The sequence below is a fragment of the Carcharhinus amblyrhynchos genome, chromosome 1 (assembly GCF_965287045.1).
Source record: "Carcharhinus amblyrhynchos chromosome 1, sCarAmb.v2.hapA, whole genome shotgun sequence".
Classification (NCBI taxonomy): domain Eukaryota; kingdom Metazoa; phylum Chordata; class Chondrichthyes; order Carcharhiniformes; family Carcharhinidae; genus Carcharhinus; species Carcharhinus amblyrhynchos.
The window spans coordinates 11,349,722-11,366,934 of record NC_137324.1 but is presented as its reverse complement, the minus strand read 5'-3'; the positions used below and the strand labels follow the sequence as shown (position 1 = coordinate 11,366,934).

The window sequence follows — 17,213 nt, the reverse complement described above, 5'->3', positions numbered from 1 at the left end:
AGAGGCTTGCTTGGAGCACCAGCACCAATTTGGACCTGTCGAACTAAAAGGCATATTGGTGTGTTTTGATTATATTTTGTGTCAAAGGTTGACTATTTTTGTCCCCGGCTCCTCACCCCTAGGTTGTCTTGTTTTTTGCAGGTGGTCATTTGCACAACGATTAATGTGGACGGTCATGTTCTGGCGGTGTCCGACAACATGTTCATCCACAACAACTCGAAGCACGGGCGGAGGGCTCGGAGGCTTGACCCCTGTGAAGGTATGTCACATCTGGAACACAGCTGCAGTACCACTCATTACTCTCTGTTGCCTTTCGAAGATGCTGTCAATGGTTCATAGAATGATAGAATCCCTACAGTGCAGAACGAGACCGTTCAGCCCATTGGGTCTGTACCGACTACAATCCCACCTAGGCTCTATTCCTGTAACCCCACATACATACCCTGCTAATCCCCCTGACACTAGGGTCAATTTGGCATTGCCAACCAACCTAACCCACACATCTTTGGACTTCAGCATCCAGTTTTTTGAAGCATACCATTGATGGACGAGCTTGCTGGTCTCTCAGGATTGGCTCCTGATCGAGATTCCATGCTAGATTCTGAAAAGATCATCAGCCTCAAACATTTAATGGGATTTTATGGCCTTGCTCGTCCTGAAACCGTAAAACCTCACCCGGGGTCAATGGACCTTCTCACACTTAGCCCCTTGCCTGCTTTGATTCCAGTGGTGAGCAGGCGGTAAAATTCCGGCTATTGTTTGTCTCTCCACAGATGCTGTCAAATCTGTATTACCAGCTTTTTCTGTTTTTATTTCAGCCTGATGGGATTTTTTAAAAATATATTTCTAGGGATGTTTTGCTACAATTATACAGGGAGATGGTGAGACCACATCTGGCGTACTGCGTCCAGTGTTGGTCTCCCTAATTAAGAAAGGTTTTGTTTTATTCATTCATGGGATGTGTGCATCATTAGCTAAGCCAGCGTGTATTGCCTATCTCTAATTGCTCAGAAGAAGGTCTGGTGAACCGCCTTCTAGAACCACTTTAGTCTGTAAGAGTTTGGTACATTCAGAGTGCTGTTGGGGAGGGAGTGCCAGGATTTTAATCCGGCAACAGTGGAGAAATGGTGATGTACTTCCAATTCAGGATGGTGTGTAAATTGGAGAGGAACTGTTAGGCAGTGGTGTTTCCATGCACTTGCTACCCTTGTTCTAAGCTTTAGACGTTGCGAGTTGCAAGGGAATCTCGGTCAGTTGTACAGTGTGTCTTGTAGATAGCTGTCCTAGTCCCAGATGGCATAGGTTGCTCTTCCCTTTGAGGGGGGAGAGCTGACTGGTGGTGACTTAACCTGAGAGCTAGCACACCTCAGACAAAAGCATGGTTGAAAAGGCAGGACCTTCAAGAATAACCTCAGCCCGAACGGGCATTGAAACCGTTGGTTCTGCATCATGGACCAACCATGCAGCCAACTGAGCTAACCAACTCCCCAAAGTGCAGACTGCTGCCACTGTGCATTGGTGGTGGAAGGAGTGGATGTTTAAGGTGGTGAATGGGTTGCCAGTGGTGGGGCTTGAATGTTGTTGGTGTTGAACTCACTTAGACAAGTGGAGAACGTTCTACCAGACACCTAACTTCTGCCTTACAGTTGGGAGATGGGCTTTGGGAAGTCAGGAGGTGAGAAATGTTGCTGTCTATCAGCTATTTCTCTCAATACTCAGTGAGTGGAGTGCCACAGGGCTGGAGCCTCAACTATTTATAATGTACATCAATGGCTTAGATGATGGGACTGAATTTATGGTTGTTAAGCTTGCTGTTGGCACTAAGATAAGTAGGCAAGTAAGATGTGAAGAGCACATAAGGAGTCTACCAAGAGGTATAGATAGTTTGTGAGTGGGCAACAACCTGGCAGATAGAATATAAAATGGGGAGATGTGAGCTGGTCCATTTTCCAGGGAGAATAGAAAAGTAGCATTTTATCTAAATTGAGAGAGATTGCAGAATTCAGCTACAGAGTCCCGGGCTCCCTGGTACATGAATCAAGAAGAGTGAATAAGCGGGTAAAGTAAGTCATTAGGAAGGCAAATGGAATGTTGTCATGTGTTGCAAAAAGTAGGGATGTTTTGCTACAGGGAGTTGGTGAGACCACACCTGGGGTATTGTGTCCAGTGTTGGTCTCCTTATTTAAGAAAGGATTTTCTTTATTCATTCATGGGATGTGGGCATCACTGGCAAGGCCAGCATTTGTTGCATTCCCTAATTAAGCTAGAGAACATGGTGGTGAGCTGCCTTTAGTCCATGTGGTGTAAGCACATCCACAGTGCTGTTAGGAAGGAAGTTCCAAGATTTTGACCCAGCAACAGTGAAGGAACAGTGATATATTTCCAAGATGGTGAGTGGCTTGGAGGGGGACTTGCAGATGGTGTGTACCATCTGCTGCCCTGGACCTTCTAGGTGGTAGAGATTGTGAGTTTGGAAGATGCTTTTAAAGGATGTTGTGTTTGAATGCATGAGAAGCAACTTGGAACAGGTTCACTGGACTGATATGTGGGATGGTGAGGTGGGGGGTAGGTTATTTGATGAGGAAAGGTTGTACCCATCAGAGTCTAGAGGATTGAGAGGTGATCTTCTTGAAACAGATAAGATCCTGAGGGAACTTGCAGAACTTGGGGGCTGAGGGAATGTTTCCCCTAGTTGGCAAGAATAGAACAAGGGCACCACAGTTAAAATAATAGATCTTCCCTATGAAACAGAGAATGAGAAAAAAAAATCTCTCAGAGGGCCATATATCCATTGAACTCTCTTCCTGGAGAGTGGTGGAGGCTAGGTCAATCAGTATTTTTAAGGCAATGGTAGATAAGTTCTTGGCTAATGAGGGAGTCAAAGGTCAAAGTTGTCTACATCGACTTCAGTAAGGCCTTTGACAAGGTCCCGCATGTGAGGTTAGTCAGGAAGGTTCAGTCGCTAGGTATACGTGGAGAGGTAGTAAATTGGATTAGACATTGGCTCAATGGAAGAAGCCAGTGAGTGGTAGTGGAGGATTGCTTCTCTGAGTGGAGGCCTTTGACTAGTAGTGTGCCACAGGGATCAGTGCTGGGTCCATTGTTGTTTGTCATCTATATCAATGATCTGGATGGTAATGTGGTAAATTGGATCGGCAAATTTGTTGATACAAAGATTGGAGGTGTAGTGGACAGTGACAAAGGCTTTTAAAGCCTGCAGAGGGATTTGGACCAGCTAGAAAAATGGGCTGAAAAATGGCAGATGGAGTTTAATGCAGACAAGTGTGAGGTATTGCACTTTGGAAGGACAAACCAAGGTAGAACATACAAGGTTAATGGCAGGACACTGAAGAGTGCAGTAGAACAGCGGGATCTGGGAATACAGATATATAATTCCCTAAAAGTGGCATCACAGGTAGATAGGGTCGTAAAGAGTGCTTTTGGTTCATTGGCCTTTACAAATCAAAGTATTGAGTATAAGGGTTGGAATGTTATGGTGAGGTTGTATAAGACATTGGTGAGGCAGAATTTAGAGTATTGTGTGCAGTTTTGGTCACCTAATTACAGGAAGGACATTAATAAGGTTGAAAGAGTGCAGAGAAGGTTTACAAGGATGTTGCCGGGACTTGAGAACCTGAGTTACAGAGAAAGGTTGAAAAGGTTAGGACTTTATTCCCTGGAGCGTAGAAGAATGAGGGGAGATTTGTTAGAGGTATGTAAAATTATGATGGGTATAGATAGAGCGAATGCAAGCAGGCTTTTTCCACTGAGGCTAGGGGAGAAAAAATAACTAGAGGACATGGGTTAAGGATGAAGAGGGAAGAGTTTAAAGGGAATATTGGGGGGAGGGCTTCTTCACACAGAGAGTGGTGGGAGTGTGGAATGAGCTGTCAGATGAAGTGGTAAATGCGGGTTCACTTTTAACATTTAAGAAAAATTTGGACAGGTACATGGATGAGAGGGGTGTGGAAGGATATGGTCCAGGTGCAGGTGAGTTGGACTAGGCGGAAAAATGGTTCGGCACAGCCAAGAAGGGCCAAAAGGCCTGTTTCTGTGCTGTAGTGTTATGGTTCTATGGTCATCAGGAATGTGGAGCTGAGGGCACAATCAGATCATCAGGGGCTGAATGGCTGATCTGAGCTCCTAACTCATAAGTTTGTTGGGGGCTTCACTCCTTGCTGTTCCCTGTGTTTTTTTATTACTCAGTCATGGGACATGGGTGTTGCTGGCTGGCCAGCATTTATTGCCCATCCGTAGATTATGCAGGCAATTGGGACTACGTAGTGATTAAAAAAGGAGCGGCATGGACAAGTTGGACCAAAGGGCCTGTTTCCATGTTGTACACCCCAGTGACTCTATGACTCTATAGATCCCGAGGGTAGTTGAGAGTCAACCACATTGCTGTGGCTCTGGAGTCACATATAGGCCAGACCAGGTAAGAATGGCAGATTTCCTTCCCTAAAGGACATTATTGAACCTGATGGGTTTTTTTCCGACAATCGATATTGGTTTCATGGTCAACAATAAATTCTTAATTCCAGAGATATTATCAAATTCCACTATCTGCTGTGGTGGGATTGGAACCTGAGCCCCCAAAGCATTAGCTGAATTTTTGAATTGATAGTCAAGCAGTAATGCCATAAACCATCAGATATCATATTTTCTTCTCAAGTGTATATGCAATTCTCTTTTGAAAGTTATCACCACATTGGCTTTCACCAGCCTTTCAGACAGTGCATCCTTGTTCATTAAAACGCACTGTGTAAAAAGTTCTCCTCATCTCTTCCCTGCCAAATATTTGAAATCTGTGTCCTTTGGTTACTGACCTTCATTCCAGTGTCAATTTTCATCTGAATATGCTCTTGTGAAGTGCCTGGGGACATTGAGCAATGTTAAATGTGTTATTTAAATGCAAATTTGAGTTGTTGCTTTGGGGTTAACTCCTCTGTGGACCATTCTTTCTGGGTACAAATTCACTTCCTATCGCCACTTGCCAAGATTGCCACTTCCCAGTTCTCTTGCTGGAGCACAAAAGCAGCAAAATCCCAGGAACACCATCAACACCAAGTCCTATTTCAAAAGTTCATACACCATTGTGGCTTTGACCGATTTGGTTGTACGTTCATGGTCGATAGCTCAAGATCCCACAAGTCCCTACCACCTCAGGGCACATCATGGGTGGGATTTTTCCATTCTTCGTGCCCCCAAGATCAAAGGACCTTTCAATAATCCATCAAATTTTCTGGCCCCATCTATAGTAATTGCAAGATCGACAAACTTGCCTCCCTTGAGTGTGTGTGGGAGAGAAGGATTAAATGTTGGGTAGAAGGATTCAGGATTTTCATAGAATCCTTTTGGTGCAGAAGGAGGCCATTTGGCCCATCAAGCCTGCACTGACCACAACCTCACCCAGACCCTATACCCGTAACCTCACATATTTACGTTGCTAGTCCCGCTGACACTAGGCTCGACATAGCACAGCCAATCAGCCTAACTCGCACATCTTTGGACTGTGGAAGGAAACCGGGGCACCTGGAGGAAACCCATGCAGGCATGGGGAGAATGTGCAGACTTCACACAGACAGTGACCCAAAGCTGGAATCAAACCCGGGTCCATGGTGCTGCGAGGCAGCAATGCTAACCATTGTACCCCTGTGCCGATTTTGACCTAACGATCCTGTACGTCCAAGTCAGGATGGCGTGGGTGGGTGGACTTTGAGGGGAACTTGCAGATTATTCTATGCATCTGCTGCCCTTGTCCTCCTTGATGGGAGAGATCATGAGTTTGGAAAGCGCTATCAAAAGAGGCTCGGCGAGTCACTGCCCAGTGCTTCTTGCACAGTGCATCCACGGAGGTGAGGGAGTGGAAGGTTCAGGTTGTGTGTAATAAAGTTTACTTATTAAGGAAACCTAGGAATGAATATTTGGTAATTACAAAGAAGGGACTGAGAGGAAATTCTTGGGAGGTTTCAAGCAGCCATGGAAGACAGACAGATGCCTCAAACCTTAGAAATAATACAGATATATACATTGCTGGGAAGGGTAACGTAAATTTTCTTGGAGTTACACAGCAGACACTGTTCGTAAATAAAGGAACAGATGGCCGCGAAAGAGGGAAACTTTATATCCTATTAGTGGATTGAACAGCTGCCATCTGGACAGCCTAATTGGAAACAGTTTGTGCGGGGTCTCAGAGTCGTTACTGCAAATTCAAAGATAACTTTAGGCATGAAAATCAGTTTGTATTGAGACGAGAAATTAGCTCTTCCCTTGGCAGGCCCAGAATAAGGGATATCCATTACAAAACCAAATACATTCTGATCGCTGAGAGTGCGATAAGGCAGACACTTTGCAGATTGAGCACAGACCTGTTCTCCCTGACACAGGACACTGGAGAAAGTGCAGGAAAAAGTTGCCACTAAGAGGGCGAAACTGGCTCCTTCCTCCAGGAAAGTGAACTCAGGCAGGTGAACTGATAGGAAAAGAAAGAAATGTTCATGTGGTGTGAGCATCACTGGAAAGGCAAACACCTGCGGAGGCGATGGCCTGGTGGTATTGTCGCTAGACTATTCATCCAGAAACTCAGTTAACGCTCCAGGGATCTGGGTTCAAATCCCATCACGGCCGATGGTGGAATTTGAATTCAAGAACAAAATATCTGGAGTTAAGAATCTACTGATGACCATGAAACTTTTGGTGATTGTCAGGAAAACCTATTTCGTTCACTAATGTCCTTCAGGGAAGGAAATCTACCATCCTTACCTGGTCTGGCCTACATGTGGCTTCCAAGGGCAACTCGGGATGGGCAATAAATGCTGGCCAGCCAGCGATGCCCATGTCCCATGAAAGAATAAATAGAAAGCTGTTACTCATCCATAATTTCCCTTGAGAAGATGGTGACGAGCTGCCTTTTCGAACCTCTGCTGGGTCACCTGTCTTAGTTTTGCCTTGTTTAGTTTTGTGTTAAGTTCGGACCTTTTCCTGCATTGGAAACCTTTTGTAAATGCAAGCTGTTGTGATTGATTCTTCAGCACATACTGAGGGAGTGCTGCGCTACCAGAGGTGTAGTTTTCTGAGACATTAAGGTGGGGCTTTTCTTTCCCGAGTGGGTGGGCTATGTTGAAGTGGAGCAGCAATGAAATCCTACCAAACTTTCAGCCTTCAATCAACATCACAAAAACTAAATTAACTGATGATTTAACTGGTTGCTGTCTGGGGGGGGAGCTTGTTGTGTACAAAGTGAGTATCTTTTTTTTGACGTCACGATAGTGACGACTTCCAAAGTGCTTCATTGGCTCTAAGGCAGAAGGAAATTAAATTTTTTATCAAGGGTTCAATAACTCGGCATTTGGAAGGCATTGGTACAATCAGACAAATCCAGTAAGGATTTACACAAGGCTAATCATGCTCGACGAATCTATTGGAATTTTTTGTGAATGTAACTGACCGAGGAGAACCAGTGGATGTGGTTTATTTACTTTTTTAGAAGGCTTTCAACAAATGATCATGTAACAGACTACGATGTAAAGTTAAAGCACATGAGATTGCAGGTAATGTCTTGAGATGGATAGAAAGCTGGTTAGCAATAGGAAGCAAAGAGTTGGCATAAATGGGTCTTTTTCTGATTGGCAGTCAGTGACTGGGGTTCCACAGGGATCTGTGCTAGGACCCCAATTGTTCACATTATATATTAATGATTTGGAAGCCGGAACTGAATGTATCATGTCCAAATTTGTAGATGGTACAAAGCTGGGTGGGAGGGTGAGCTGTGAGGGATGCAGGGATGCTTCAGCATGATTTGGATAGGCTGAGTGTGTGGGCATCAGATGCAGTATAATGTGGATAAATGTGAGGTTATTCACTTTGGCAGCAATAATAAGAAGACAGATTATTACTTGAATGGGTGAAAATTGAGAGCAGTGGATACTCAACAAGACCTTGGAGTCCTTGTGCGTCAGTCGCTGAAAGAAAACACACAGGCATAGCAGGCGGTAAAGAAGACAAGTGGTATGTTGGTCTTCATAGCGAGAGGATTTGAGCATAGAACATAAGAACATAAGAAATAGGAGCAGGAGTAGGCCATCTAGCCCTTCGAGCCTGCCCCGCCATTCAATAAGATCATGGCTGATCTGTCGCTGCTCAGTTCCACTTTCCCGCCCTCTCCCCATAACCCTTAATCCCCTCGCTTATCAAAAACCCATCAACCCGCGTCTTAAAAATATTGAGCGAGGCAGCCTCCACCACTTCAACGGGCAGAGAATTCCAGAGATTCACCACCCTTTGAGTGAAGAAGTTCCTCCTCAACTCCGTTCTAAACCGTCCCCCCTTTATCTTGAGGCTGTGCCCCCTAGTCCTACTGTCCTTTCTGAGCGGGAAGTCTCTCCATCTCTATCCTATCCATCCCATTCATCATCTTATACGTCTCAATGAGATCTCCCCTCATTCTTCTAAACTCTAACGAGTACAAGCCTAGTTTATTCAGCCTCTCCTCATAGCTCAACCCCCTCAACTCCGGTATCAGCCTAGTAAACCTCCTCTGCACTCCCTCCAAGGCCAAAATATCCTTGCGCAAGTGCGGCGACCAAAACTGCACACAGTACTCCAGCTGCGGCCTCACTAGTGCCCTGTACAGTTGCAGCAAGACCTCTCTACTTTTATATTCAATCCCCCTCGCTATGAAGGCCAGCATCCTATTCGCCTTCCTGACCACCTGCTGCACCTGCAGGCTGGATTTTTGCGACTCATGCACAAGGACCCCCAGGTCCCTCTGCACCGTAGCATGCTGCAGCTTTTCGCCGTGTAAGTAGTAGTCCTTCCTACCATTATTCCTACCAAAGTGGATAACCTCACACTTGCCAACATTGTATTCCATCTGCCAGGTCCTCGCCCACTCGCTCAGCCTATCTAGATCCCTCTGCAGACTTTCCACACCCTCCGCACAATTTGCCGTTCCACCAATCTTTGTGCCATCAGCAAATTTCGACACCTTACACTCAGTTCCCTCCTCCAGATCATCTATATAAATGGTAAATAGCTGAGGCCCCTGTACCGATCCCTGGGGCTCTCCACTAGTCACCATCCGCCAATCCGAATAGCACCCATTGGCACCCACTCTCTGCCTCCTATTTGACAACCAATCCTCTATCCACGCTAACACCCTACCCCCAACTCCATGCCCCCTAACCTTCTGTAACAACCTCTTGTGCGGCACCTTATCAAACGCCTTCTGAAAATCAAGAAACACCACATCCGCCGGTTCCCCTCTATCCACCGCACTAGTCACATCCTCATAGAACTCCAATAAATTCGTCAGACACGACTTCCCCTTAACGAAACCGTGCTGCATCTGCTCTATCAAACAATTCTTCTCAAGATGCCTCGCTAGTTTCTCCTTGATTACGGATTCAAGCATTTTTCCTACAACAGAGTACTGGCAAATGGGATTAGGTGCGAGGTCAGGTGTTTGTCAGGTGTCAGTGCAAACTCGAAGGGCCGAAGGGCCTCTTCTGCGCTTTGTGATTCTGCGATTCTCAGTCGGAGTTAAGTTTGCCAAGGGAAGTGATAACTGAACAATGGATTAACTTCAAAGTAGAGATGGTTCTGGAGCAGTCAGGGTATATTCCCTCGAGAGGGAAAGGTAAGGCAAACAAATCAAGATCACCCTGGATGTCAAAAGAGATCGAAATTATGCAAAGGAACAAAGAATGTGCTCATGACAGATGTCAGGTAAAAAAATTATAGTTGAAAACCAGACTGAATATAAAAGGTTTAAAGGGCAGGTGAAGGAACAAACAAGAGAAGGAAAGGGAGAGGCTGACAGCTAACATAAAAAATAAATCCCAAAGTATTTCTATAGGCATATAAACAGTCAAAGAGTTGCCAAAGGAGGTATAGGGTGGTTTGGGATCAAAATGAGGATTTGCACATGGAGGTTGGGTGTGTGGCTGAGGTATTAAATGGGCAGCGCTGTGGCACAGTGGTCAACACTAGCCTCACAATGCCAGGGACCTAGGTTCAATTCCAGCCTGACGTGACTGTGTGGAGTTTGCACAGTCTCCCTGTGTCTATGTAGGTTTCCTCCCACAGCCCAAAGATGTGTTGGTTAAGTGGATTGACTACGATCAGTGCACAGGCTTATGGGGAATTGGGGGAAGGGGGTGTAGTGAGCCTTAGTAGATGCTCTTTAGGAAAGCCAGCGCAGACCCGATGGTCTGAATGGTCTCCTTCTGCATTGTAGGGAGTATCCAAAGCCTGCCGCGACACAAGGACATTACCAATGCACAGGCTGCTTTCCTCCCATCGCGCCAGTCTGCATGGCTCAGACCACCGTGCCAAGGAACCACAGCAGAGGCCCTGTGGTAACGGGAATGGAACCAACACACCACCATTAAAAACCACCGGTCCCTCAGCCCGTCCACCCGGTTTCAACTTGCTGTGCCAATGCTGGGCACTCCGCAACTGCTTCCACACTGACTGAGGCCTTTGTGTGGCAAATTGGCACAAATGGGGCCTTGCAGGGAACCCAGCCTGCAGCTGTGGTGTACCCCAATCAATGAGTCACATTACTGAGGACTGCCCCCTGACAGAACTCAGCAGAGGCCGAGAGAGCCCAGTTTAGTCACTGAGGGAGCTGTTGCCTGGCTTAGTGATTACTGCACACTCTAAACAAAAAGAAATGGGCAATGTGGAATCTGATAGTGTGACGACAGAGAAAGGAAATGTGACAGTGTGGTTAACAAGCTTGAATTAAGACTCTTGGCTCATACAGTCAATGCTGTGCTAATTAACACCTATCAGTAAAAGCTAAAGGAATATCTCGTTCAAAAGAGGATTAAGAGATAGAAGGAATCGACCACTTGCTCCAGACCTCTTGAGACCCTTGCAAATATCAGCTGCCAAAGGACACCAGTCAAGGATGGATCTCTTTTATCTGTATTTTGCCAATGTTAATCCAGATCACTTACACTACCACACGGACAGCCTAGTGATTCGCTTTACTGTCTCAGGGCGTCAGGACACATAGTTCGGTTCCCGGCTTGGGTCACTGTCTGGACGGAGCCTGCACGTTCTCCCCGCGTCTGCGTGGGTTTCCTCCGGGTGCTCCAGTTTCCTCCCACAGTCCGAAAGATGTGATGGTTAGGCAAACTGGCTGTGCTAAATCCTCTCTTGGAGTATCCGAACGGGCGCCGGAGTGTGGCGACTATGATTTTCACAATAACTTCATTGCAGTGTTAATGTAAACCTATTTGTGATAAAGTAGTAGTAAAATAAATAAACTTAATGTCTAAACTCATCAATTCCTCCCCTTGCTCCGTGTTACTGGCATTGTTAATCTCATACTCTCACACTCTCAGTAGCTGTTGCCTGCCCCAGCGCTTTGCGTTACTGATTCCATTTCTGCTGAGAATCTGCTGTCAATTCAGTTACATCTGCAAACAGTTTTCTAGGTTTTTGTGTATTGAATTCATTTCTCCCAGTGTTACACTGCCTGACTATGAACAAAGAACAATGCAGCACAGGAATAGGCCCTTCAGCCCATCAAGCTTACGCCGACCACATTGTCCTATCTAGACCACCCATCTGTATCCCTTCATTCCCCGCTTGTTCATGTGTCTATTTAGATAAATCTTAAATGTGGCGACTGTGTCTGCCACAACCACCTCGCTTTTCCGAGCTTTCCAGGCCCCTAATCTCTGTGTGAAAAACTTCCTCCGCACATTTCTACTGAACCTTTCCCCCCTTACCTTGAAATTGTGTCCCCTTGTAATTGTCATTTCTGCTCTGGGAAAAAGCTTCCAACTGTTCACCTTATCTACACCTCTCATAATTTTATAAACTTCTAACAGGTTGCCCCTCAGTCTCTGTCTTTCCAGGGAGAACAATCCCAGTTTATTCAATCTCTCTTCATGGCTAATACCCTCCATGATGTGGGTATGCCGGCGTTGGACTGGCGTAAACACAGTAAAAAGTCTGACAACACCAGGTTTTAGTCCAACCTATTTATTTGATAATATACTCGCAAGCTTTCGGGTTAGCCCCTTCGTCAGGTGAATGGAGAGTTCTGGACTCTCCATTCACCTGACGAAGGGGCTAACCCGAAAGCTTGTGAGTATATTATCAAATAAATAGGTTGGACTAAAACCTGGTGTTGTCAGACTTTTTACTGTAATACCCTCCATACCAGCCAGCATCCTGGTAAACCTTTTCTGTACTCCCTCCAAAGCCTCCACATCCTTCTGGTAGCATGGTAACCAGAATTGGACATAGTATTTCAAATGTGGTCCAACCAACATTTTATGTAACTGTAACACAAATTGCCAACTTTTATACTCGGTGCCCCAGCCTATGAAGGTAAGCATGCCATTTGCTTTCTTTACCACCTTTTCCACCTGTGCCGTCACTTTTAAGGATCTGTGGACCTGTACTCCCAGATCTCTCTGTGTGTCTATGCTTCTGATGGTTCTGCCATTTATTTTATAGCTTCCACTGAATTGGATTTACCAAAATGCATCAACTTGCATTTGGCTGGATTAAATTCCATCTGCCATTTGTCCACCCAATTTTCCAGTCTATCCATTTCTTGCTGCATTCTGTGATAATCTTCATCACTCTCTGCAACTCCAGCAATCTTAGTATCATCTGTAAACTTGCTAATTAGACCAACTACAATTTCTCATTTATATATACTACAAACAACAGAGGTCCCAGCATGGATCCCTGCAGACTACCACGAGTAAGAAGTCTCACAACACCAGGTTAAAATCCAACAGGTTTATTTGGTAGCAAACGCCATCATTAATACCATGAATATCACTAGTTACAGACCACCATTCATGGCTGGGTGAAGGAACAAAATTAAGAGTACATTGGTTACAGTGACTGGCTTACAGGGGAGCAATGTAGAGGATAATCTTAGGTTTAAGTGACTATGCTCACTAATCACTAAAAGAATGATCAGCAAGTTGAATGAAACTTAATTGGACAAGCCATTTAAATACTGTTGCCATTAGACCAGGTCAGGGGCTTGGGCTTAGGAGGTGAGAACTCAATACCTGACTCCCCAAAGCCCATCCGTCATCTCCAGGAGGCAAAGATGTATAAAAATAATAACTATAACAATAGGGTGATTAGATAATTTTATAGTAGACGATTTCAACTTTTCCAACATTAACTGGGATATACATAGTGTTAAAGGCTTGGATGGAGTAGATTTCTTGAAATGTGTACAGGAGAACTTTTTAAATCAATATATGAAGGGTCCATCAAGGGAGGGAGCTGTACTGGATCTAATTCTGGGGAAACGAAACCAGGCGGGTGGTTGAGGTAGTGTTGGAAGAGCATTTTGGCAATAGTGATCACAACATGGTAAAATTTAAGCTTGTTATGGACAAGGAAATAGACAAGCTGCAAAAAAAAAGTTTTGGTTTGGAAGAGAGCGGACTTTTGTAAAATAAGATAGGCCATGGCCAAGTTAGACTGGGAACAGCTAATAATGGGAAATTCTCCAGAAGGGCTGTGGGGTAACATTCAAAAGGGAAATGGGGAGGGTGCAAGCCCAACATGTTCCCTCTACGGTGATAGATAGGAATAACAAACCCAGAGAACCATGGATGACCAGAGTGGTTAACAGTGCTGCTTCACAGCGCCAGGAACCCAGATTTGAACCCCGACTTGGGTCACTGTCTGTGAGGAGTTTGCATGTTCTGCCGTGTCTCCATGGGCTTCCTTCGGGTGCTCTGGTTTCCTCTTACAGTCTGAAGGGCGTGCTGGTTAGGTGCATTGTACCCGAACAGGTGCCAGAGTGTGGTGGCTAAGGGAATTTCACAGTAACTTCATTGCAGTATTAATGTAAACCTTACTTGTGCCTAATAAATAAATAGACTTCATAAAAAATTCAGGAAACAATGAGAAGGAAAGGAAAAGCTTTTAAAAAAGTACAAAGGGAGCAAATCGGTTGAGGCATTAGTGAGGTATAAAAGCGCAGGGTGGAGCTTAAGACAACAATCAGGAATGTAAAAAGGGGATATGAGGAAGTTCTGGCAGGGAAAATCCAAATATATTCTATAAGTATATCAATGGGAAGAGGATAACCAGGAATAGAGTAGGGCCCATTAGAGACCAAGTGGGAGATCTGCGGGTGGAGCCAGAGGACATTGGTAAATGTCGAACGTATATTTCATAATCGCCTTCACCCAAAAGGCTGAAGATGACGGTATGGAATTCAGGGAGAGAGACTGTGAGGTTCTTGAGCAGATTGACACAGGGAAGGACAAGGTATTGAAGGTGTTAGCAGGCTTAAAAGTGGATAAATCTCCAGATCCAGTTGAATTATGACGTAGGCTGCTGTGGGAGGCAAGGGAGGAGATTGCAGGGACTCTGAACCAAATTTTCAATTTCTCTCTGGCCATGGGGTAGATGGCAATTGACTGGAGAACAGCTAATGTGGTTCCACTATTTCAGAAGGGTCATAGCGATAAACCAGGGAACAACAGACCAGTAGTAGGGAAACAGTTAGAGAAAGTTCTGAAGGAGAGCATCTATCTTCACTTGGAAAGGCAAAACTTGATCAGGGGTAGTCAGCATGGCTTCGTCAGAGGGAAGTCATGCTAACAAATTTGACTGAATTTATTGAGGAGGTGGCCAGGTGTGTAGACGAGGGTAGTGCTGTCGATGTAGTTTATATAGATTTCAGCAAAGACGTTGACAAAGTCCCACATGGAAGACTTGTAAAGGGGGTAAATTCACATGGGATACAGGGTAATTAGATAAAGTGGATTCAAAATTGGCTCAGTTGTAGGAGACAGAGGGTGATAACAGAAAGCTGCTTTAGTGACTGGAAGCCAGTGTCCAGTGGCGAACCACAAGGATCTGTGTTGGGCCTCCTATTATTTGTCATTGATGAATGACATTGATGACTATGTGGGGGGTAGGATTAGTAAGTTTGTGGATGACACTTAACACAGAACATAGAACATTACAGCGCAGTACAGGCCCTTCGGCCCTCGATGTTGCGCCAACCAGTGGAACCAATCTAATGACCCTCTAACCGAAACTATTCCAATATTATCCATATGCCAATACACTGACCATTTGAATGTCCTTAAAGTTGGCGAGTCCAGAACTGCTGCAGGCAGGGCATTCCACGCCCTTACTACCCTCTGAGTAAAGATATGAGTAAAGATATCCTCAAGCATCCTCAAGGATATTCTGAGTAAAGATATCCTCAAGGATGAGGACTAAGCATCTTTACCCAGCGAGTGCTCAGAATGTGGAACTGAGTACTTGGAGTAGTTGAATTGAGTGGCATAGATGCATTCAGGAGGAGGTTTACTCTGTGTTAGCGAGAATGGAATAAAAGGGTAGGTGACGAAAGGTGAGAGGAGACTCATGTGGAACATAAAGACCAGCATTGACCTATCGGGGTCAAATGGCCTGTTTCTGTCCTGTAGATTCAATGTCATATTAGCCAACAATTAGCATGGATTATGAAAGCTTATCTGCAGAACATTAAGACGGCAGAATTCCCTCACTGATCCCCGGGAGATTGGATTCTGGTATCTGCACGTGGGGAAGCGCTTATGATCCAATTAGCAAAGGCAAATGTCACAGTGAAATGCAAGTCTGCACTTGGTAGATTAACCGGATACCTACCCAGCTAGAATTAGTAAAATACAATTGAGCTGAATGTGCAGACATGGGGGATTGTGGTGTTGAGGCATGTTACCCAATGTCTAATTGGCTAATAATTCAGAGAATGGGACTCTGCGGGAGATTGAAAGTTTGAATTTTGTCTTCAAAAACTGGAAATAAAAAAGTCAGCATCAGTAATGAAATGGTCATGATTGTTGCAAAAACCCAATTAGTTCACCAGTGGCCTTCAGGACGGGAGCCCTGTTGTCCTCTGCTGGTCTTCTTACAAGTGACTCCAGTCCAACACCAATGTGGTTGTTTCTTAAACAAAAGCAGAAAATGCTACAAAATCTCAGCAGGTCTGACAGCATCTGTGGAGAGAAAATAGAACAGTAAGAATCTCACAACACCAGTTTAAAGTCCAACAGGTTTATTTGGTAGCACTAGCCATCAGAATTTCGCTCCTTCTTCAGGTTGCTGTGACAAGTGGTATTCCTCAGGGAACAGAGCTGGACCTTTGCTGTTTGTAATATATATAAATGATTTGGAGGAAAATTTAACTGGATTGATAAGTAATTTTGTGGACATCACAAAGATTGTTGGATTTGTGGATAGCGACGAGGACCATCAGAGGATACAGTAGGATATAGATCGATTGGAGACTTGGGTGGAGAGATGTCAGATGGAGTTTAATCTGGACAAATGCGAGGTAATGCATTTTGGAAGGTCTAATACAGATAGGAATTATACAGTAAATGGCAGAACCTTTAAGAATATTGATAGGCAAAGGGATCCGGGTGTGCAGATACACAGATCACTGAAAGTGGCAATGCAGCTGGAGAAGATAGTCAAGAAGGCATATGGCATGCTTGCCTTCATCGGCCGGGATATTGAGTTTAAAAATCGGCATGTCATGTTGCAGCTTTACAGAATCTTAGTTAGTGTTCAATTCTGGTCACCACACTACCAGAAGGATGTGGAGGCTTTGGAGAGGGTACAGAAAAGGTTTACCAGGATGTTGCCTGGTATGGAGAGCATTAGCTATGAGAAGAGGTTGGAGAAACTTGGTTTGTTCTCACTGGAGCAACAGAGGTTGAGGAGCGACCTGATAGAGGTCTACAAAATTATGAGAGGCATGGACAGAGTGGATAGTCAGAAGCTTTTTCCCAGGGTGGAAGAGTCAATTACTAGGGGGCACAGGTTTAAGGTGCGAGGGGCAAGGTTTAAAGGAGATGTACGAGACAGATTTTTTGCACAGAGAGTAGTGGGTGCCTGGAACTCGTTGCCGAGGGACGTAGTGGAAGCAGATACAGTAGTGACATTTAAAGGGTGTCTTGACAAGGACATGAATAGGATGGAAATAGAGGGATTTGGTCCCCGGAGAGTGGGGGGTTTTAGTTAAGTCAGGCAACATGGTCAGTGCAGGCTTGGAGGGCTGAAGGGCCTGTTCCTGTACTGTTATTTTCCTTGCTTTTTTTTGTCCTTGGGAAGGTGATGGTGAGCTGCCTTCTTGACCCGCTGTAGTTCATGTGGCATAGATACACACCCACAGTGCTGTTCGGAAGGGAGTTCCAGGATTTTGA

General features: G+C 45.0%; 1 protein-coding gene across 6 annotated transcripts in view; it reads left to right on the top strand.

The window, feature by feature from the left end:
• LOC145348922 (transcription factor COE3-like) overlaps positions 1–17,213 on the top strand; it is a 402,710-nt gene that overhangs the window by 284,898 nt on the left and 100,599 nt on the right. For all 6 annotated transcript variants that reach the window (XM_080197025.1, XM_080197054.1, XM_080197017.1 and 3 more), the window contains one exon: positions 142–259. In XM_080197025.1, the coding sequence (XP_080053151.1) occupies positions 142–259 (118 nt within the window). The remainder of the gene's footprint in view (positions 1–141; positions 260–17,213) is intronic.